General features: G+C 42.8%; 1 protein-coding gene across 1 annotated transcript in view; it reads right to left on the reverse strand.

The window, feature by feature from the left end:
- Window positions 1-6,446: 6,446 nt before the first annotated feature.
- The window catches only part of frem2b (FRAS1 related extracellular matrix 2b), a 68,014-nt gene continuing 51,246 nt past the window's right edge, over window positions 6,447-23,214 (reverse strand). Inside the window, exons 8-24 of the mRNA XM_080772484.1 lie at window positions 22,301-22,510; window positions 22,012-22,209; window positions 21,573-21,737; window positions 21,274-21,456; window positions 20,240-20,370; window positions 19,958-20,113; window positions 19,388-19,691; window positions 19,040-19,171; window positions 18,182-18,513; window positions 13,815-14,007; window positions 13,442-13,546; window positions 12,616-12,743; window positions 10,165-10,299; window positions 9,869-9,995; window positions 8,706-8,893; window positions 7,661-7,807; window positions 6,447-7,185 (exon numbers count right to left, since the gene is read on the reverse strand). Of these exons, the coding sequence (XP_080628610.1) occupies window positions 6,679-7,185; window positions 7,661-7,807; window positions 8,706-8,893; window positions 9,869-9,995; window positions 10,165-10,299; window positions 12,616-12,743; window positions 13,442-13,546; window positions 13,815-14,007; window positions 18,182-18,513; window positions 19,040-19,171; window positions 19,388-19,691; window positions 19,958-20,113; window positions 20,240-20,370; window positions 21,274-21,456; window positions 21,573-21,737; window positions 22,012-22,209; window positions 22,301-22,510 (3,341 nt within the window). The 3' untranslated portion in view covers window positions 6,447-6,678. The remainder of the gene's footprint in view (window positions 7,186-7,660; window positions 7,808-8,705; window positions 8,894-9,868; window positions 9,996-10,164; window positions 10,300-12,615; window positions 12,744-13,441; window positions 13,547-13,814; window positions 14,008-18,181; window positions 18,514-19,039; window positions 19,172-19,387; window positions 19,692-19,957; window positions 20,114-20,239; window positions 20,371-21,273; window positions 21,457-21,572; window positions 21,738-22,011; window positions 22,210-22,300; window positions 22,511-23,214) is intronic.

Below are 23,214 nucleotides of genomic sequence, written 5' to 3' on the forward strand. Positions count from 1 at the left end.
TTATTTTAACTTTATTTAAACTTTAACTTTAGCTATTTTTGAAAAAAATCTGTGAATATATGTGCCGCAAATATTTGAATTTTATATTCTTTCACAGCGAACGTTTTTAACTAAAATCTTTGCTTCTGGGGTGAAGAGGGTTCCTGCAGGTCAGGAACAACATATTTTGAGATGGGGGTCGGCGGATAATTTTTACATATAATTTTTTGGGGGTCCTTGACATGAACTATAGTTTGAGCACCAGTGTCAGGATTTAGAAGACATATTGTAGAATTGGCAGCCTCAGTCCTAAATGTCTTAACCAATTTAGACGTGAGAACGATTCTACAAAATGTCTTCTAAATCATGACAGTTTTCTGAAAAACCCTATGTTTTTATGTCAGTGGTTCTCAAACATTTTCATGTCAAGGAACCCCAAAAATTATATGTAATTGGCCACCGACCCCCATCTGAAAATATGTTGTTCCATGGACCCCCGGCCCAGAAGCATAGATTTGAGTTAAAAACGTAATAAGGCAGACGCTCACTCTATTCTGTGATGCCGGTTATTGGCAGACACTCCCTAAACAGGCTTCACGCGCGGGCTCTTTAAAGGGCTTTGGTTTCCCCGCCCCACCCCCCCCCCCCCCACACACACACACCTGCTCTACACTGACGAGTGTTTGTCTGACTCAAACTCCTTCGTGTTTGTTAGTAAAACAGTGAATTAATTTAAATAAACAAGTTAAAACGTACCAACTTCCACCTCATGGAAGATGAGGAGAGTTGTCAGGGAGTGGAAACTGCCCAGAGACATGACGGTGACAGCAGGAGGAGAAGTTTAATTATCGTCCTTGGAAAAGAAGGGAGTCCATTCCCCAAGAGTCTGGGCAAGAGACCAGGTGCGTTAGCTTACCTAGCTACTACCTACAGTTAATTAGCTGCTTTAGCATTCATGGTTAATAGAGGTGAATTGTTTGTTTGTGTGTAATGTCATGTCACTAATTATATTTACAAAATGTAAAATGAAAGAACTATACAGGATATAAAGCATTGTTTGTGTGCTGTGCCTGCATGTGAAGTGAATAATATTGTGTTTGTTTGCTGTTAGGCAGATATAATATTTCAGGCCTAAATGGGGGCATTTAGGCCTGGAAAAAAAAAAGAAAAAAAATCTGAAAAACCTCATAAAACCTCTTCTATATCAGTGGTTCTCAATATTTCATGTCAAGGACCCCAAAAATTATATGTAATATGCCACGACCCCCATTGAAAATATGTTGTTCCAGGGACCCCCCAGAAGCAAAGATTTCAACTGAAACTCTGAAAGAATATATTTTGAAAGATTTGAGGCAAATTTTCACTATTTTTTTCAAAAATAGCAGACCTTCAAGTTTATAGCGCGCTATGAGCTTGTAGATCTGCTATTTTTCATTAGCTAAAGTATAACATAATGTTTAAAACACCAAAAGGGGTTCCCGCCCCAAAATGGCTTAATGCCCTATACTTCTTCATACAAGACTGTCACACTAAAGTATGAGAATAGGCATTTCTACAAGCTATGTGCAAATGTTTCTTTTTTTAATACTAAAATAACAATAACTGAACAAGTAGATTCAACTATAATTATTATTATAAGTCAATGTCAAACAATTTACAGTAATACAACCATACAATGTAAAAAAAAATACTCTACTATATTATTCATGAAAAAAATAGCATGATTTTGTTGATGTAAAGTGTCCTTGTTATTTTAAGGTGCTATATAAATTCAAGTTATTATTATTTATGATTTATGAACCGCTAATGGCTCCTGATGTGCAGGTTGGTGCCTTGCATGGTTTTCGCCGCCATCTGTGTATGAATGTATGTGTGAATGGGTGAATGTAATGCACAATCTATGTAAGGCGCCTTGGATAAAGGCGCTATATAAATGCACCATTTACCATTCATGATGTCCGCTCTCCTATATAGCTGTGAATGCTGGACCCTGAAGCCTGCTCTATCGTCCCTGGCCCCACTGTGCTACACCAGAATGCTACGTGCAGTGCTAAACATCAACCAGGATGAACACGTTACCAACATGCATCTGTATATGGAGTGATACCGAGGGTGGGTGAGAGAAGATGGCCTCCAGGAGGAGGAGAATGAGGCTGGTCGGTGCCATTGACACTGGGATTAAATGGTAAACGGTGCCATTTATATAGCGCCTTTATCCAAGGCGCATTCACACACACACACACACACACACACACACACACACACACACACACACACACACACACATTCATACACTGTTTGCGGCGAAAGCCATGCAAGCTGGTACCAACCTGCACATCGGGAGCAATTTTGCCCAAGGACCTGCTCTACCTCCTGAGCCACAGTCGGGATGTATGGAGGATGGAGAGGACTGGAGACCCCGCTGGAGGGCTCATCTGAGGACCAACTAAAAGAGGACTGCTCTATCTCTCTCTATCCATTGGTGGGTTCCAAACTTTGACCCTGCTGGCCGCCATCCCTTCTTCTACAACTGAAGTAGAAGACAGCTCAAGGTACGAACCCTTTTCCCCATCTTTGCTGCTGCTGCTTGTGTTGTAAGCAAATTAAGCTGTGTGTACACTTCAAGCTGTTGCTGTCATTTTAGGACGCAATGATTGGGTGGCAATTAATGAAACATGTTCAGTCAGTGACTGTTTGTGTCTCTGGGATTGGATGCTGCAGTCTGTGTTGTGTTGTGTTTCTGATCTGGGATTGGACACTGCAGTCTGTGTTGTGTCTGCTCTGGGATTGGGTGGATGCTGCAGTCTGTGTTGTGTCTGCTCTGGGATTGGGTGGATGCTGCAGTCTGTGTTGTCTGCTCTGGGATTGGGTTGATGCTGCAGTCTGTGTTGTGTCTGCTCTGGGATTGGGTGGATGCTGCAGTCTGTGTTGTGTTGTGTTTGCCACTGAACAAACTGAGTTGTTGTAACAGAGAATAGTATTGTCATGTGGATCTTGGCCACTTCAATTAGCCTTTTAAGTTCAAGCTAGAGGTTTTGGGCTTTCACATCTCGGCTGCTGTGTTGTGGGTGTGTTGAAGATTGTGTGTTGTGACGGCTATTGTTTAATGACTGGCTTGATGGCAAAACTTATCTCTATGTACTGGTCAATTCCTCATGGCCCGCCGTGGCCATAATTCTTTCTTTCTTTCTTTCTTTTCTTGCTCTCGCTCTCTCTCTGGTTGGTTCATATGACGCTGGCTTGTGTCAACACCTCTGTCAATGTAGGCCTTTTCTTAAGTCCTGCCAAGCATGTAGCCTCATCCTTCTCTCTCTCTCTCTCTCTCTCTGTGAGAGAGGGACACTTCCTTTGTCTTGTATGTGTAGCACATGTTAGTGATGCGTGAGTTCATACATGTCCAAGCACCCAATTATGTGTGACAATTAATCATAAACTTATATTTGTAATCGTTACAGCCCTACCATTTGGTGTAAGAGCGTGTGTCCTTGTTATGGAGAGAAAGTGTGGGTACCTGAGGAATAAAAAATAACATACAAAACATAGCAGCAATACAAAATGCCACCCTACAATATTTAATACAATTACCGGTAAGTTTCTAAATAGATTTTTGGACCATGTGTGGGCGTCGACATCAAATGCATAAAGCACGTTGCAGAGACCTGTGTTAGTCCACCCTCCCCAGATGTAGACGATATCTCCTACCAGCACAGCTGTGTGGGAGTAGCGCGAGGAGGGAACCTCAAGGTGACGTTTTATTTTTCCAGTCGTCACTGGAGACAACTTTGTCTCTACAGCATAGAGACACTGTGTTAAAGACGTGCACAGCCATGGGATCAGAATTGTTCATAGAGTAAAACACTATGAAAAACAAAATAATCAAAACATTTTTTAAATACATAATTCAACAAATTTAAGTTTTGCACCATACCAACTTTTGATAATAACGATCAGTCGCTTTACTCACTCGTCTGTGAAGGGAGTGACTATGACGACGATGATACTAACATGATATTGACCATGATACTGCTACTGACCAAGTGACCATGACACTGATCATAAACCTTCCCTGTCTTCTATGGTGCTTCCTGTGGGGAACATAGGTACGCTCCCCTATAAACAACGGTAATTAATAGTTGAGCGCCACAGTCCTTATTCAGCATAGGAAAGCGAAAGCCCAACAGTCCAGTTATTGAAAACCCTCATTGTATTAAACTTAGTGTCTTGAAAAAGAAAGTCTTTATTTGCAAACAAACTTGTGTCTCTGCTCTGTTACAAATACTTACATCACATATGCATTATTGGACCATTTCCAAAACATCCAAAATGGTATATTTTAAGTCATAGATATATACATACGTACACATGTGTATCAACACAGGATTTTCATGCATTCAATTTAACTCAAATTAAATCATTAAGATGGAATAAAATAGTCACAAAACATTGTTGCAGTGTAAAAATAACTGTTAAAAACAAATATACATGGGATGAATATGAAGCTATATTTGCATAGAAAATATTTTCCTGAAAATAAACTGGAAAATGGATAAATAAACCTGATATTTCTAAAATAAAGAGTGTGTAGTCGTCATTAGATCCAGTATGAGGTAATCCAGAGTAATGATCAATGTCAAGCGATCCAGTGTGGATCTGGAACACAGTCACAGCTAGTTTGTACAGCATGATGTGTCCTTTTGTAGGTGAATTGTTTCAGTGCAAATGAGGTACATATTTATAGTAAAGATTAACTGACAAACTCTTTAAGTTAACCAAAATGTAAAAATCGTGGTGGTGATGGTGGAAGCGATATTAAACGATTACAATTGGAAACACTAAATAAAGATACATAGCAAATAAATAAATAAAACCAAGTATTTTGTTTAGGCAATGTGGGTAAAAAAAAAAGAATTCCCTTTAACTGAATTCTGATGAAACCATTACATTATCTGCAAAAAAGGAAGAAAAAAAATGTAGTAGTTAAAAATACAGTAGTTATGAGATTGAACAAAGATTTTGAACAATTTCAATCCCATTCATGTATTGTGCCACCACAGTAGTCAGATGTATTAACTAAGCACACCAGTTGTACTGTGTGATGGTAAAGTGGATCTATAACTGTTAGAATAGTACAGTACATACACTGTACACTGACTGCAGACCAGCTGTCTTGAAAATCACCTCAATACTAGTATAGTCTCTTTAAATATATCTCTTCTCTCATTGGGTTCAGTAAGTTAATTTAAAGATTCTCAAAGTCAATTTTTTTTTAAACCACCAGGCATTATGGACTATTTAACAATAACAATTGGCCACTGTGGTTAAATACTGTTTCTGCAGGAATATGTAAAACACCTAGTACTGCAATTACAGTAGATTAGACACTTGTCACAATTCCAATCAAATCAGTGTTTAGACATTGTATACAATTTCACACAATCGCAGTGTACAAACAAAAGCATGCAAATAATGTAACCATTAATACATTAAAACAATGTCAAAAATATAATTTTCCCAAAATGTCTTAGGAAAGTTATAATCTTAAAATGTTAACATCCAGTGATCTCTTAGGCACATAATGAGTCTCAGGATAATTATTTCTCTATACTCGTGAACAGAGAGGTAGGGGGTTCTCTATACTGGTGTACAGAGAGGTAGGGGGTTCTCTATACTGGTGTACAGAGAGGTAGGGGGTTCTCTATACTGGTGTACAGAGAGGTAGGGGGTTCTCTATACTGTTGTACAGAGAGGTAGGGGGTTCTCTATACTGGTGTACAGAGAGGTAGGGGGTTCTCTATACTCGTGAACAGAGAGGTAGGGGGTTCTCTATACTCGTGAACAGAGTGGTAGGGGGTTCTCTATACTCGTGAACAGAGAGGTAAAGGGGTTCTCTATACTCGTCAACAGAGAGGTAGGGGTTCTCTATACTGGTGTACAGAGAGGTAGGGGGTTCTCTACTCGTGTACAGAGAGGTTGGGGGTTCTCTATACTCGTGAACAGAGAGGTAGGGGGTTCTCTACTCGTGAACAGAGAGGTAGGGGGTTCTCTATACTCGTGTACAGAGAGGTTGGGGGTTCTCTATACTCGTGAACAGAGAGGTAGGGGGTTCTCTATACTCGTGTACAGAGAGGTAGGGGGTTCTCTATACTGGTGTACAAAGAGGTTGGGGATTCTCTATACTCGTGAACAGAGAGGTAGGGGGTTCTCTATACTGGTGTACAAAGAGGTTGGGGGTTCTCTATACTCGTGAACAGAGAGGTAGGGGGTTCCCAGTGTATTCGAACAAAAGACGGTGTCATCATAACACAACTACATTACCAAACAAAGATAGTATGCAACAATATCCTTTGTAACAGCTTTTCCTGATTGATTCCATGAATGCCAACTAACAGAACTTAAGAGGCATTTTCTTTAGCACCTTTGGACGAATATTATTATTATTATTTTCTTTTCTTTTGAAGGGGGGGGGGTGAATCAAGTGGCAGCAGAAGCAAAACTGATGACTGAGTTTAACCTTTGCAGTCATGCTCCCTATTCCTCCCATTTGGAGGAAGTGCTGTTGTATTTCAAGTAAATTTTTAACAAAACCAACTGTCTTGTGCTTTATTTTAATGCCACACTCCCTCTTCCATGTTGCTGAATATGAGGCACTTGCAAAACAAAACAAAAACAGTAACTAGCATGTTGATCATCGCTCACACATCAGACCTCCGAACTGTCACTGCTGCCGAGGCCTAGTGTCATCATGGGTTCTGTACTGCTGGATACCTTTGGCACCTTCTTCCTCTCCTGCTTGGACCGCGCCAGCAGCACAACCACGATGACGATGAGGATTGTGAGGAGCAGCCCGACAACCACTCCTATAATCAGCACTAGTCTGTCGTCACCATCCTCGCTCTGGTTGAGCTCACGGGGGACGATTCCCTTGGTGAATATCTCTTTCCCTGGGCTCGTCCTCCGCTGGCTACTGCGGTCCAGCGCTATGTGCAGGATGTTGGTGCCACGGTTATTGTTTGCGCCGATGTCCTCTATGATGTCCGGAACGTCATTGGCCGTTCTTCTGACACGAGACCGGGCACTTGGATCCAGTCTGTTGTGATGGCTCAACGTGTGGTACTCTAAACTTCTCTTGCCGATGCCACGGTTGGCATTTTCCCTGGATCGGACCGTGTAGATGGTGTGGATGTACCATTCCCTTCCTGCAGATACCTAGAAAGAGGAAACAGCGGTGTTAAATATTATTGGTTGCACACCGGTGACGTTCAATGTGGCCTTCAGTTAAGCCTGACGCATTGTGGATTCCAGTCTCGATCCCGACAGCCTTTGCTGTGTGTCATTACCTATCTCTCTCTCCCCATTTCCTGTCAGCCTACTGTCCTATTAATAATAAAAAATAGTAATAATTATAATAATAAAGAATATATATATATATATATATATATATATATATATATATATATATATATATATATATATATATATATTAGGCTTTGCATGAGCAATTGAGCATTACACAACTGATGTAACTGATCAAGGTATCAACAGGTTGTGAGCTTGTTGATCGGTTATTTTTAAAATCTGGTATCCTTTTTTAAGCTATGCATTATAGTGTGTGTGTGTGTGTGTGTGTGTGTGTGTGTGTGTGTGTGTGTTTGCACACACATGGCAAGCTAAGTTTACTGACCTGAAAGAGGGCAGAGGAGTCCATGCTAAATCCATCTGAGCCAGGCTGTCTTACAAGAGTCAAAGCCCCAGGGTCATCCACTGCCAGGAGCGCACTGAAAGCTACACTTCCAAATGCCCTGGCCTGGGTCTCAGGCTGAGCTTTGTCCTGGAATGACAGGTTAAAGCAGTGATTCTCAACCATTCTCATTTCAAGGACCGCCATGTAACTAGTCGCAACACCTTGCAATAAAACAGTTTTAAGGCCAGTCCATACCAATGCAACTCCTTGCAACTGTCATTGGAGACAATGGTTGCTTGCAAGTGGTTGCATTGGTGTTTCTGGCATTTTAAGACCTTTTCAGATGGGGAGCGACTGATACGCCTAGTAATTATTTTTAAATAAAGAGGCGTGCATTTATTTTCGACACGTGGAGAAGCGTATTTTCACGGTGCTCGTTTCGTGCACACGCCCGTGGCCGACTAGACCTGGATTGTGGTGATCTTTTTTTACGCTACGTGTCCCGCGCCCCTCATGAGCAGACCTGTCATTGATCCAGACGACTGCCCGTCTGAAAGGACCTTTATACAAACCAAACCCACATTTGTACACTTCATTTGTACACTCATTTAGTGTACCCACGTTGAGAACCACTGAACAGTGGGTTAAAGTATGGAAGCATACTGAATTTTACTTATCAACACAATATCAAGTATTCATATGCACATATAGATACAGTATAAGTTGCTGTCTGGAGGAAACCGCCTAACTCCATTTTTTTCTGCATAAAGTAATAATTTGTGTGTAACGTTATGTTAAAGTAATAACATAAGTGCTATTGAACATCCTTTACGCCTGTGTGTTCATGTGTTGGTATAAAATATTGAACCAGAACAGCTAACTCCACCACCTCCCCCCCTCTCATGCAAGTAATGACAATATATAAATCACAACACAAACTTGTATTAGGCAGTATTGCTTTGTTTTCTAAATATAGCGTTTTCTTAATTTTTTATTTTGGAGTTAGGTGGTTTCTTCCCGACAGCAGAGAAATAGTTGTACTTACTATGACTTTAAATCTATAGAGTAGGGATGGAGCATCAGCCAAGCAGCCAAACTCAAAGTTGCTCGGGTTGTATTTAGGGACATATCCATCAGCGCCAGTACACAAGAAAACTTTCTCAATGTTACAAATAAATGAGTCCCCAAGGTTTTGGACAGGATCCACCATCACTCTCCCATAGATGATATCCCCTGGATGGAGAACATATAGCGGTATGTGGGTTATGAATCACTCACAGTTATGAATCTGTCACGGTCCGTGACTTCTGTGTCCGTGTTCTGTATCCCTGTTGTGTTTTTCCTGTGTTCCTTTGTTTTGAGTTGACGTTTTCCTGTGATTTTGAAGTGTTGTTTCTTAGTTCCAGTTAGTTTCACCTTTAATTGTGTACCTTTTATTTTGTAGTATTGTTTTGTGCCTTCCTGTCTTCCCCTGTAGTTCTGTACCTGCCTTGTCTAACCTGTATTGTGATTAGGCTTTGTTTTCCACCTGTGTCCTCTTAGTCCCCCAGCCAATCCCTGTCTTGATTTTGAGTTTTGTTTCACCTGTGCCTAGTTAGTCTGTGTCTATTTATACTCCCCTGTTTGTTCAGTTCCCTTGCTAGTTCGTCACTTTATGTCAGTAGTGTTCTTGTGTATCCTTGATTTAACTCCTAGTGTACTGTATGTACTTCCTTGTGGCAAGGTTTTTTTTTTTGGAATAAAAACCTTGCATTGAAGCTCATCTGCCTGCGCCTATCTGTCTGCTATTGGGTCCTAAAGCTCCTGCCTTTGCACTGTGACATGAATCAGTATTACAATAGTTCTAATGTTCCCAATAGTGGTTCCATAACTTCCATTCCACATGTTCTGGGCCTGGGGTCCAGTGGGTCCCCAGCAAAGTAGTTAATCTATCATCAACATTTGTTGTGGAATATTCTGGAAACATTTTATCAACACAAATCTCTGGTATCTCTGGTCATCATTTCTCGACCGCGGTCGAGATCATGGATTTCACAATGCTACGCCAGACTTCCCGGTCCTTCATTACCATCCCCAGTTCCTGCTTAGTGCTTACCATGTGTCCCTAGCGATGACATCAGGGTACGACAGTTTTCTACGAGAGTATCTCAGTACGACAGTATCTCTGGTACAAAGATACAATGAGACCAAATATATTTTTCTCCTTACCTGGTGAGAAGGCAGTGTCACTCTCTTGACCAAAGCCCATTGAGCCATCCGATAGCCAGAGTGTCCTCTTAGAAAGCAGGATCATCTGTGTGTTCAGACTGAACTCAGCAGCCACTGGGTCGCTTACCTGGAAAATATGAGTGCGTCAAGCAGACATTATGCATCCAGCCTGCCAATCAGACAAATAGAGATAGAGATGCAACACCCCCCCCCCCCCCCCCCCCCCCACACACACACACACACACACACACACACAGAGAAAGGTATACTGCGTCGTATAGAAAAGGAAATATAACCTGCTGGAAGCGGATGTCCAGATCGAAGGTGACAGGCTCTCGGGGACTGCAGACAGGGGGAATGGTATACTCCAGGTTGGGAGGTGACGTGCATGGGACGAGCTTCACTGTGTAGGGCCCAGAATAGTCACGGACCTGTAACGTTACAGTGAAGAATGTAATGCAATGTGCAGCAGGAACTTGGCATATATGTTATTTTTAAAGAGCAGATCTACAAGAACTCACGACGTGTTGTGAACTTGAAGATCGGCTATTTTCAGTGAAGAGATTTGGGTCTCTATTTTTGCCCTTACCCCTTATCCCTAAACTTCTTTGTCAATTTTTTACTATTTTGAAAAATATGTTTTAATTGTTCAACTAGCCAATCCAAATCGACACGTTGTGAGCTTGTAGATCGGCTATTTGAACTATTCAAAAATATTTTTCAAAATAGTAAAAAAGGCAAAGAAGTTTAGAGATAAGGGGTAAGGCAGTGGTGAAAATAGGGCCCCAGGTGTAGAAGTAAAAAAGGAGGGGACCAAGTATAGTGGGACCCCACCCAGTATAGTGGGACCCCACCCAGTATAGTGTGACCCCACACAGTATAGTGTGACCCCACCCAGTAGAGTATAGTGTGACCCCAGTATAGTGGGACCCCACCCAGTATAGTGTGACCCCACACAGTATAGTGTGACCCCACCCAGTAGAGTATAGTGTGACCCCAGTATAGTGTGACCCCACCCAGTATAGTGTGACCCCAGTATAGTGGGACCCCACCCAGTATAGTGGGACCCCACCCAGTATAGTGGGACCCCACCCAGTATAGTGGGACCCCACCCAGTATAGTGTGACCCCACACAGTATAGTGGGACCCCACCCAGTATAGTGGGACCCCACCCAGTATAGTGGGACCCCACCCAGTATAGTGGGACCCTACCCAGTATAGTGGGACCCTACCCAGTATAGTGGGACCCTACCCAGTATAGTGGGACCCTACCCAGTATAGTGGGACCCCACCCAGTATAGTGGGACCCCACCCAGTATAGTGGGACCCTACCCAGTATAGTGGGACCCCACACAGTATAGTGGGACCCCACCCAGTATAGTGGGACCCTACCCAGTATAGTGGGACCCCACCCAGTATAGTGGGACCCCACCCAGTATAGTGGGACCCCACCCAGTATAGTGGGACCCTACCCAGTATAGTGGGACCCTACCCAGTATAGTGGGACCCCACCCAGTATAGTGTGACCCTACCCAGTATAGTGGGACCCCACCCAGTATAGTGGGACCCCACCCAGTATAGTGGGACCCCACCCAGTATAGTGGGACCCCACACAGTATAGTGGGACCCCACCCAGTATAGTGGGACCCTACCCAGAATAGTGGGACCCCACCCAGTATAGTGGGACCCTACCCAGTATAGTGGGACCCCACACAGTATAGTGGGACCCCACCCAGTATAGTGGGACCCCACCCAGTATAGTGGGACCCTACCCAGTATAGTGGGACCCCACACAGTATAGTGGGACCCCACCCAGTATAGTGGGACCCCACACAGTATAGTGGGACCCCACCCAGTATAGTGGGACCCCACCCAGTATAGTGGGACCCCACCCAGTATAGTGGGACCCCACCCAGTATAGTGGGACCCCACCCAGTATAGTGGGACCCTACCCAGTATAGTGGGACCCTACCCAGTATAGTGGGACCCCACACAGTATAGTGGGACCCCACCCAGTATAGTGGGACCCTACCCAGTATAGTGGGACCCCACCCAGTATAGTGGGACCCCACCCAGTATAGTGGGACCCCACCCAGTATAGTGGGACCCCACCCAGTATAGTGGGACCCTACCCAGTATAGTGGGACCCCACCCAGTATAGTGTGACCCTACCCAGTATAGTGGGACCCCACCCAGTATAGTGGGACCCCACCCAGTATAGTGGGACCCCACCCAGTATAGTGGGACCCCACACAGTATAGTGGGACCCCACCCAGTATAGTGGGACCCTACCCAGAATAGTGGGACCCCACCCAGTATAGTGGGACCCTACCCAGTATAGTGGGACCCCACACAGTATAGTGGGACCCCACCCAGTATAGTGGGACCCCACCCAGTATAGTGGGACCCTACCCAGTATAGTGGGACCCCACACAGTATAGTGGGACCCCACCCAGTATAGTGGGACCCCACACAGTATAGTGGGACCCCACCCAGTATAGTGGGACCCCACCCAGTATAGTGGGACCCCACCCAGTATAGTGGGACCCCACCCAGTATAGTGGGACCCCACCCAGTATAGTGGGACCCCACCCAGTATAGTGGGACCCCACCCAGTATAGTGGGACCCCACCCAGTATAGCGGGACCCTACCCAGTATAGTGGGACCCCACCCAGTATAGTGGGACCCCACCCAGTCAATGAAGTGTACAGTTTAAGTGCTTAAAAGGAAAGGCTGTGTTTCTTACTGCAAAATCCGAGACAAAAGTCCACTGCTGGATGGGCTGGTTATAGCTGGGTTCAGTCCTCACAAGACTCAGGTTAAAGGTCAAACCAGGGTGTTCCGGACACATGACCATGGAGGACAGGGACGAGGCTAATGGGGGAATTAAGCCTTTATTTGATTTCATGACAAAGTCACAAGTTGTGGCAAGTTGCTAAATTGAAAAAAGTTTTGAAAAAGTTTATCAAAACCAATTATGCCAATTAAAGTGATTAGTGATTACAATTTAACTTAAAGGGTAAGACAACTTTTTTAGAGGTTTGGGTTGTGTAGTTACCTTCCCATGATGTAACTCCAAATGTGGACAAGAAATTAAAAAGAATTGCTTCAGTGAGTAGAAATTGATAATTCATTATGAGGAGCAAATCATTCATTTGCTCCTCATTGAATGATTTACAATACATGATGCTCTATATTGTCTGAATCAACTTTGTTTGTGTTTGTTTACGTACTAAAAGAGAGACTTTGAGAGCTGTTTCAGCGTACAATGTAAGTCAATGAGGACCATTATTATGAATTATCAATTTCTAATAACTGGAGCAATTATTTTTTATTTCTTGTCCACATGGCAACCCAAACCTCTACCAAAGTGGTCTTACCCTTTAACGTAATTAGTGAAATTTCTGAAAAAGATGCTAAGCAATCTGACACAATAGTGATTATCTTTATTTATTTATTTTGATTACATGTTTGTAATTACTGTATACTGAAGCTTGTAACTACTGTATGTCAAATACTTTTTTTTAAAAGGAGCATGCAGATTGCCCCGTATACTTATACTTATACCATACCTGGGTGTGAAATCACAAACAGGCCTCTGAATCTAGCCTCTGTGCGGAAGTTGACCACTAGACGTCCCTGGATATTGATACGCATACTGGTTGGGTAGAGGGCACCTGCAAGAACAGTGAGGCAGACATTATATTACTGGTTGGGTAGAGGGCACCTGCAGAACAGTAAGGCAGACATTATATTACTGGTTGGGTAGAGGGCAGACATTAGATTCTATGTAGTAGTTTGGTTTCCAGTGCTGAAGTCACACATCACAAAAGAAAACAAACTAAAAGATTTACATTATAGTCCATTGCATTTGTCAGTATTATTTCTTTTCAACGAATATGTGATTATTTTGACAATGGAAACCATCTGAAGATGCGATCTTGCCTTGCAGTTCTGATGACGGTGGGCTACCGATGCCATCCCTCCACAAGATGGCAGTGTCGTACACAAATGTGAGCCTCAGCTCTGACTGCAGGTCGAAGTGCTGCCATCCTCCCACTCCCACAGGAGAGTGGAATACATAGGACACATGTAGAGGCACCCGCAGAGTCACATAAGACTGGATCAGATTCAAAACCTGGAATAATACATCAGTGGTTATAACACTTTTTCATGTCAAGGAAAAGGACCCCCAAACTGATGTATGTGTATAGGGTTAAAGTGGTTAAACTGATTTTGATTCTATAACCGTATTAAAAAGATTTAATAGACTACTTATATAGTTGCCTGTATGGACAAAATACACATTTTATAGTCACTCAGACACTCTGCTTCAACTGCACATTGATTCAGAGTTCACTTATATGGCTTGTATAAACAGGACTCAGTGTGGTGGATAGCTCTTCGTCTATGCTACAGATGTATTGTATAGTTTAGGAGGAGCAGATAATGGACATGGAGTTTCTTGAAATGCTTTACTTGGTGGTGTTATCTATAAAGTGTAACTTTAAATTGTAACAGCTTAATACCACTTAATGCTGTACAGCTGTATGAAGTGTTGCACTCACTCTATTTGCATAGCTCTGCTGTCGGGAAGAAACCACTTAACTCCAAAATGTCCATAATTCAGGAAATGAAAAATATAAATTTTTCAGGAAATGAAGAAAACCTTATATTTTGAAAACAAAGCAATGCTGCCTCATGGTATTGTGACTTTATGTATTGTCAATTACTTCCATGAGAGGTGGAGAGGTGGTGGAGTTAGCTGTTTTAGCAGTTGGAGGATCCAATGGAGTAAATAGGTTTTGTCCAAAGCGCTTTTTACTACATTGGTTCAATATTTTCGAAACAACACACAGACGTAAAGGGTTTTCAATAGAGCACCGAAGTCTGACGTCACTTTCAGAAGAGGGCGCCAGTACACAGGTTCATGTATTTTTTTATTTGCATTGAAATCACCATAGGGCGATTTTAGGTCACTTCATATAAGAACTGTTTGAAAGATAAAGCGATCATCCCGGCCTTTCTGTCAGGGGGGTGGCTGTGCGTCATTAATGATGTCCATTCATATTTGATACAGCCAGTTTCTGGAGAAAATGGAATTACTTTGGCCGCAAAAGCGTTGAAACTACATATGAAAGCAATGTCGTTGCAAATATACGTCATGCCCAGCTGTCAACACATTGCGTTCCTGAGATTCCTCGTTGACGTAAGCTCAGCTGGCGGTGACTCGACTTGTAATAACCACGATACGGTATATATGTACATTTCCACCTTCAGTCGATGCTTCATATCCATATGAGGCCGAAAAGGCTGTGATGATCGGTTTATTTTTCAAACACCGTTCTTATATGAAGAGATCTAAAATCCCCCTATGGTGATTTCAATGCAAATAAAAAGTACACGTATGGGAAAACTTTTTTTTTGTTAGGTGGCTTCCTCTCCCGACAGCACAGTGTTCACCTTTTAATTTGAGTTGACTCTAAAATGTAGTTTATTCCTACATCGCTTTTTGTGGTAAAAGTGCTCCAACTTTCTTCTTTCCTGCTTTGATCTCCTTACACGCCCCCCCCCTCCTTCCCTTCCTGTATTTCTAGGAAAAAGTGACACGATGGGAACTACCGGTATGCACAATAACAAATTTCACCCACTTTTTTACTGTGATGTGACAATAAAGTAGAAATTGAAAGCATTTATAACTCATTTTTAACTGCTTTTTCAAATTTATTGAAAAAGAGCTGTAAACTTCCCCAAAGCTGTAAACTTCCCCAAAACAAAAGCTGTTCTACAGTGAGACAAAGGCTTGTGTGGTGAAAGTTTCTAAAAGAGCCCTCAGTCTAAGGTATCTGCACTTTTCCCTGACCTGTGAGAGGTACCTGCCTGCACTGGCTCTCCGTTCATGTGGAGACGTGTTCATGGGGCCTTTGGCAATGAGAGCTCAGGCAAATGATTTGCAAAATGGCCCCATGACACTGCCTGCTTGGCCTTGATGGATTCCTGTGGTCCTGTTAAGCTGGGCACTAAACCATACAATGACACTGGCCCCAGGCCCGGTTCCTTCTATCCAACGTGCCCACTTTAAGAGGGCATCTTGGTCTCATTTGCCCATGGACACAAACTGCTTTCTTTTCACATCTTGCATTGCAGGGATGTGGCTAGAGATACATATACAGTACATATAAATAATACGCCCTGTACGGAGTGTAACTGAGCCTGTGATGCTCTGCTCTTCATGTTTGGATATGTTTAACTGTTTTGCAAGTAAAATAAATATAATAGAGACAAAAACAAACGTGAAACTGGTCCACTGGTCAAAATGGTTTTTGAGAGGTGCTAGCCCCTCCAATGCATGGCTTTTGAAATTACATTATATGGTCTATGGACTTTTAGGGCTAGATCTTGCGCCAGCCCCTTAACCCTTAACCCTTATCCCTAAACTAATTTGCCATTTCTTACTATGTAAAAAAAACCTTTTAAAATAGTTCAAATATCCGATCTAGATCGGCTAGTTGAACTATTTTAAAATGTTTTTCAAAATAGTAAAAAATGGCAAATACGCTTAGGGATAAGGGTGGCGCAAGATGGAGCCCTTAATGTTTATTTAGAGCACTTTTAACAAAAATCGTTTAAAGTCTATGGACTTTAAATGTTTGTTCAAGGCACTAAATGACAACGTGAGACGTCATGTGGCCAATATAATACATCTTGTGACTGGTTTTGTTTTACACAATAACACACTGTATAAAGGAGTGAGCACCCCTCACTTCACACCAGTTGTGATTTTTACATTATTATTGTACTGTAGGACTTTGTAGAATAAATCTGAAGCAATGCACAGCGAGAATGTCTAAGAATTGATTCAAGACAGTTCACTCCCACGCATGCCCACTCCTACAGCGCTATCACACAACTCTGCTTAGTGCTTATAGGCACATGCACACTACAGGACTGTGTTATTAATAATCTCGAGTGGAGAATGAGATGGGGGTTTCCATAATGTGCCCCTTGCACTCTCCGCCCCTCCTTTACCATTACCCTCGAGTCTAGCTTAATTAACCGCAAGTCAAGTAAGAGTGGAGGTTACCGGGCAGTGGCTCTGCCGCCTGGAGGGGGGGCGGTTGCCGCCTTTGAGTGGAGCATGCATGGGTCTGCTCACGTTGTAATGACTTGGTGCCTATGATAACTATTGTCTGCCTTTTTAATATATGTATTTATGTACTGTATGGATGTATTTCCTGATTGGGAGTCTATCAAAATTCGAAAGCCACTTGTCATTATGGTTCATTGTCCTTGTCATGTCTTTGTATATTCAATCTTTTTATTTATAATAGTGTTGTGCCTGAGCTGTTTTTCTTTTTTCTTTTCTTTTCTTTTATTTGTTATTATGTTCTTGTTGTATAATGTCTGTTTGTCTTTAAAAAAAAACAATAAATATACTTTATTAAAAAAAAGAGTGGAGGTTACCAAGATGAAAATGCTGGGACCATTGCAGCATACTATAGTATGGGCCAGGATGACAGAATCAACTTTAACCAATACCTGCAAGATCACAACACGTCACGTGATGAGCTTGTAGATCTGCTATATCTTCTTTGTCAATTTTTTGATGAAAGAATTCAACTGATCCAGTTGGATTTTGAATGCCTTTTTTTAAGGTGCTACTGTATATCATGAGTCATGACAGAGACAGACTAATGTTTCGATGCCTGAGGCATCTTTATCAGAGTGACAATTTGACAATATTATTATTATTATTATTTTATTATTTTATTATATAAAGATAAACCCCTCAATAAAATATATGTCATCAAGAAAATAGGGATGTCAGGTTGAAAGTGGTTAAGACATCCTCCTACCTATTCTAAGAGCTGCTGTTGCAAAGGATTGTATGATGCTTCTATCAATTGGCAATTAAAGCAATGTGCTGGGGTTGTCATTAGTATAGCCTATATTCTCTGTGGGGTCGTTAAGGGGACACCAAGTAAGCAAACAGGGTTTTATGCTTCTAAATAATTCAGTGGGATTGAGGAGTGTGGCCGTGCATAGAAAAGGGGCAAGATTTAGAGGAAAGAACTGGCTATTAAGAGCTGATTCTGCATTCCTTGTCTATTATTATCTGTAGTATTCTGTACCCCTATTTTCTCCAAATTTTGTCATTATGCCAATTTATATCCCCACACATTTCAGTGGTTCGCCCGTTGGGCGGGAGGTCAAAACATATTGCTTAAGTGAGCTAACTATTGACATCACATCACCAGAATTGACAATGCGTGTCAGGGATAATCTGAAGCTGAGAGGCGGGTTCTACTCACCTGTCCATCAGTTCCAATCGTGCCTCCACAGTCACTGAGCAGCTCTGACATGTCGTAATAACTAGTGAACTCCCAAAGGCACGCCTCCAGATTGAGGTTTCTGTAGAAGCGCAGTGCACTGGATCCCCTGAGGGCGGCGCTGTACTGGTAAGGTGACGTCTCCCCTATCACCTCTGGGTTTTTGCTGGCTTCAGTGAGGAAACCGTAGCGAGTCTTGATTTCAGTGTAATCCAACAAATTGGAGCAGCGATGGTTACCGACACGTGTGCCATCTGGGCTCAATGTCAGCTCGAAGTTGGACATTGGCCGCGTGGACACTACAGGCAACATACCTGGGAAAGAAGGAAGATAAGCGCAGCAGTTACATGGAGGCCATGGACCGTGAAAGCCTGGGTGTTACACTGTTACAGGAACTGGAACGAGGTAGGTTCATATAGTACGACACACATTAGATGAAGCCAGCATGCTCATTTAACCACATGAAACCCATCGTCCTGATTCTCTGCAAGTAGGCATGTCCTAGGTACACATTCTACATAAATAGCCAAACATTTAAAATATACTAATAGCTATAAAAATAGCATATATAATCTCCAAATTCAAAATGCATCCTAATTCCTAACACGTTGTAGATCAGCTATTTTCTGCGTGTTAGTGTAGAGGGAGAAAAGGGTGCGACCAAGTATAGACGCCAGGGGGTCACCGGTCAGTGAAGTATAGCATAGACTCTATAGAGAGTAGACTCTATAGAGGCTTTACTGTAAGTGGTTAAACTACCACAGTGTTCAATGGATATGACACTATTTATCTTCTCACAGTAATAAAAATTATCATCATACAGCAATCTGTGTTTCTCACCATCAATGTGGGGCATGGTGACAGTTAGCTTGATGAGGTTGGGGTGATCTGGATCCTCAGCTCCGGTGTAACGCAACCTGGCAGAGAAGGGCTCAGCTCCCACTGTGCCCATGACACGAGGCTGGCACATCCCTGCAACCATGCCATGAGAACACATCAAACATTTAGTTTTCTTTAATGAATGTCGACCAAAGCAAATTCTTTCATCTCTCTCATGTTTTGAAGTACAGGGCAGGGGTGCAGAGATACAAACGGAACTCGAGCCATCAACACTGAGTCATTCCCATTACAGAGGGAAAGGGATGAAACTGTGTTTGAAGATAGAGAAGGGAGTAGAAGCGCACGCACCCTCCTCAACGCTGATGGACGCTATGGGGCTGCTGAGCTCAAGACCTTCATCCCCATTAGAGTTCACTGCCCGGGCAGCACACTGAACCCTGGACCCAGCCTGGAAGTAGACTGAGTCCAGAGTGATGAGCTTAGAAGAAGTGAAGAAGGTGTCAAAGTCCACCTCCCTCATGGGGCTGGTGACACCGTCTGGGCCAGTGGGGGCGCTGACCAGCCAGCGGTACCGGGTCAGCGTGTTGTTGATGCTCTCACTCACACAGATGGAGCCCGTCTTGTCGAAGTCTGGGTACTTGGGATTACAGGCCTTTAGAAGAGAGCAGAGTGGAAATAATGATTGTGGGTGAAACATGCAAGAATATGCTCTGATGACCAAAGCTATTTCTGTAACACAGTTGAATCCTCACGGGAGTACGTTTTTGGAGCAATGCGTGCACAATTACCTCAGTGCTACTCATTAAAATCATTTCAGTATCTGTAGTGGAATTGCTGATAAAAGGGAAAGAGCCTCTCTGAATAAAACATGAATGAAAATAACATCATTCTGTATTGGGTTTGGCAATTGGGACTTACGGTTACACAAATGACAGGGTATCCAGCCACTGGGTGGGAATCTCTGGTCTTATCCGTGTCATCAAAATGTAACAGAGACACGACCAAGGGCACTGAAGGGAAGGTGACATCTGCCATGCTATTGGTCTCCTCGATGTATATTATAGCTTTGCTCATCTGTTGATTGACAAGCCAAGAGAACAAGATAACATTAATTAAGCAATTCTCTGCTGCCTTGTGATTGCAAGCTAGTGGAATACTTGACAAATTCAATCCGACTCTGTGAAGAGTCCGAACATGCACCTTGGTTTCTGCCACCATGTTCTCGTCAGGCTTCAAGTGGACGGTAAACGCCTCCCTCATTTCTCTGATTCCATCAAACAGAATCTCCACCTCCACATAGTGCACCGTGTCTCCTTGCTTGAACACAATCTCTGCAGAGAAAGAGAAAGGAAAGGGAAGCTGTTATAGGGGTTAAAGCCTGATTTATGCTTAGTTGCACATGGATGTACAGTAGCACACAGAATATAGCCAATTTCAGTGTGTGACACAAAGCATAAATCAAGCTTAAGTGTCTTGCTCAAGGACACTTCGATGGGCGAACCAAGGGTCAAACTGTTGACCTTCTGAATACCCGGTAGCCTACCTACCACTCTGCTATGGCCACCCCACAGCGGGAGGTTTCACAGATGTTTGTGATACTGATGGTGGCACAGAATTGTATTCAACCATTGCAACACAAAGACTGAGATTAATTAATAGTCTTGAGAAAAATGCTGCTATTTGTCCCAAAGTGTTTGTTTCAAAAAAGCTGTATAACAACACGTATATAACAACACAATGTGACATAGCTCTGTTTACAAAATTCTGTACCCCCTCCAACTGTATATACTTTCCCCATTTTAAACTGTTTTAAACGTATGTTTTCTCATACCATTAAAGATCCTTTGAATTGAATTCACCTTTAGCTATGCCCTGCCCTCTCCCACTTAGACACTCCCACTTGGACACTTTCCAGCCGGGCTCATTTATTCCAATGTAAATATCATGGATTTTACACATTAAATACCCGTTCGTTTTAGGAAACGGACCTTCAAAATCTCTTCCAAATCAGTCAACAAGGTCTGCCATATGCACAAGGAAGAATATGTGCCTGGCATTTCTTTTGTAAACAATGTTTTATCATATAGGAAAACTATTGGTGGAGAGGTTTGTCTAACGGTTAGACTCTCTAACCCATGTTATGCTTAGCTGTGATTGGACCATAGCAGTTTGGGGAGGGGCTCAGCTATAGGTCAATTGAATGGAGATTGATGTGCCAATGCACGTTTGTTTACCCTCAGACACTGGGTGGTAGTCTTCTCCAGACGTAGCAGAGCCATCTTTGGTGTGAACACGGACAACAGACACCTTGGAGATGTCCCCAACACGCAGCACCGGGATCTTCACTACCGACACCTGGCCTCCTTCCTGGGGCTCATTCACACTGAACTTAGTCTCTCCAAACTTGATAATGGCCTCTGTGAATGCACAGAACAAACAATGACTCCCAAGCAGATTGATTTTGTATCATGCTTAGAGTAGTAGAAATGTTGTCAGTCTCATAACAGTTTCTCAACAAAAGCATAATTCTTACTGTCTGCATCATCCTTTATCTTGATGAGTGTCTCATTCTGCACGCCGATGGAGGCTCCAAACGGAGAGTCACTCTTGGGGCTTCCCAACACCAGACGGAGTTCCTCTTCTTCTTCATGTTCTGTATCATCAACTAGTGTCAGCATGCAAGGCTTTTCCACCTCCCCTGATGAAAAAGTAGGGTCATGTACAGTATATTAACCACATGAACCTCAGCATCCCTATTCTGATCATGTCATAATAATAATGGCATGACATATAAACATAGACACTAATATAAATAGAGAGTATAGGGGAAAGACACAGCAAATGTTCGCTATAGAAGACATTTTGCACCCGTGGGATATGGGGCTATCAATAATAGACAAGTAATAAATAAATAAATAAAAGCAACCATTCAAAAATGAATAAATAACAAGTTTCGGATTACATTCCAGTACCTGGCAGGAAGGTGATTATGGAGGCTTCTGTGTTTGGTCTCTCATTAAAGTCCATCATGACCTGGGCTGTTCCCTGTCTGCTGTAGCAGCGCACAGTTGACTTGTAACTTAGATCTCCGCTACGGTATACAACAGCTGAGATCTGCCCTGAATTCTCATTTCCCATGTACATACCATCCCGGAACTGGACCTTTGGCACTAAAAAAACAAACAGAACAAGCTCAGTCAATCAACACATGCACTGATCAATCGATGTGACCAGTTATTTGTATTAGGTGTATATACTCACAGTCTGAGACTGAGTCATTGATGAAGATGTTAGCTTTGCTGGGTTCCCCCAGGATACCATTCATGGGCATTCTGAGAACTAGCTCAAACTTCTCTGGCCCCTCCAACACTGGCTGGCCCAGGTCATCCAGGATGGAGACACGAAATGTCTGCATGGTGACACCTGGGGCAAAGTCCAGGTTCCGACTGATCCCCACATAATCCAGACCAGCTGCAACACAAAGCATGTTTGAAAGGGCTGGATCTCTATGAGATTCAATGCACAGTACAAAATATGGGCTCCCTACAGTACTTTGGCCTAATTCAGTAGCACGCTTCACGTTACTTTATAATTCATGTGTGACTGTGATCAAGATGAAAGGAAACACCCTACGTGTTGATGAAATTTCACTTTCTAACCTATAGTAGAATAGTTGAAATGTCTTACATCATCAAGGGAGCAGTGAGATAAAATATTGTCATACTTTGCCCAGCTGTAAACAGGGAATTTACCAGACAAGTGTGGTCGTGGGTAGCTTTTCTCATGTATTTACATATCATAGCTACATGTCCATTTCCATACTGGATGAGATTCTATAGTTGTTGTTGTTTTATCCCATGACTTTGCAACCCATTTTGCAACTCCCTCTGGCGGCAGGCTGTAGACAAGTGCAACTGGGAAAGCTTGACATGTTTCTGTGCAGCAACACTGGATACCCATGCAATCGTGATTTGTGTGTGGACAAACTCACAATTTAAGTGCTCAAGTCGCCTAGGGCCTAATCTCCACACAGAAAGGCCCTTTCGCCAACACCGCCTCGGGTATGCGCACTGATGACACGGAAGAGAGAACACACCCCCAGTGCCCACAGCGGGAATCGAACCCAGCTACCGACTGTGCCACGTGCCCCTTTAAGATTCTATAGTTATTTAACT

Source organism: Protomyctophum bolini (assembly GCF_963924005.1).
Source record: "Protomyctophum bolini genome assembly, chromosome: 9".
NCBI classification, from domain to species: Eukaryota; Metazoa; Chordata; class Actinopteri; order Myctophiformes; family Myctophidae; genus Protomyctophum; species Protomyctophum bolini.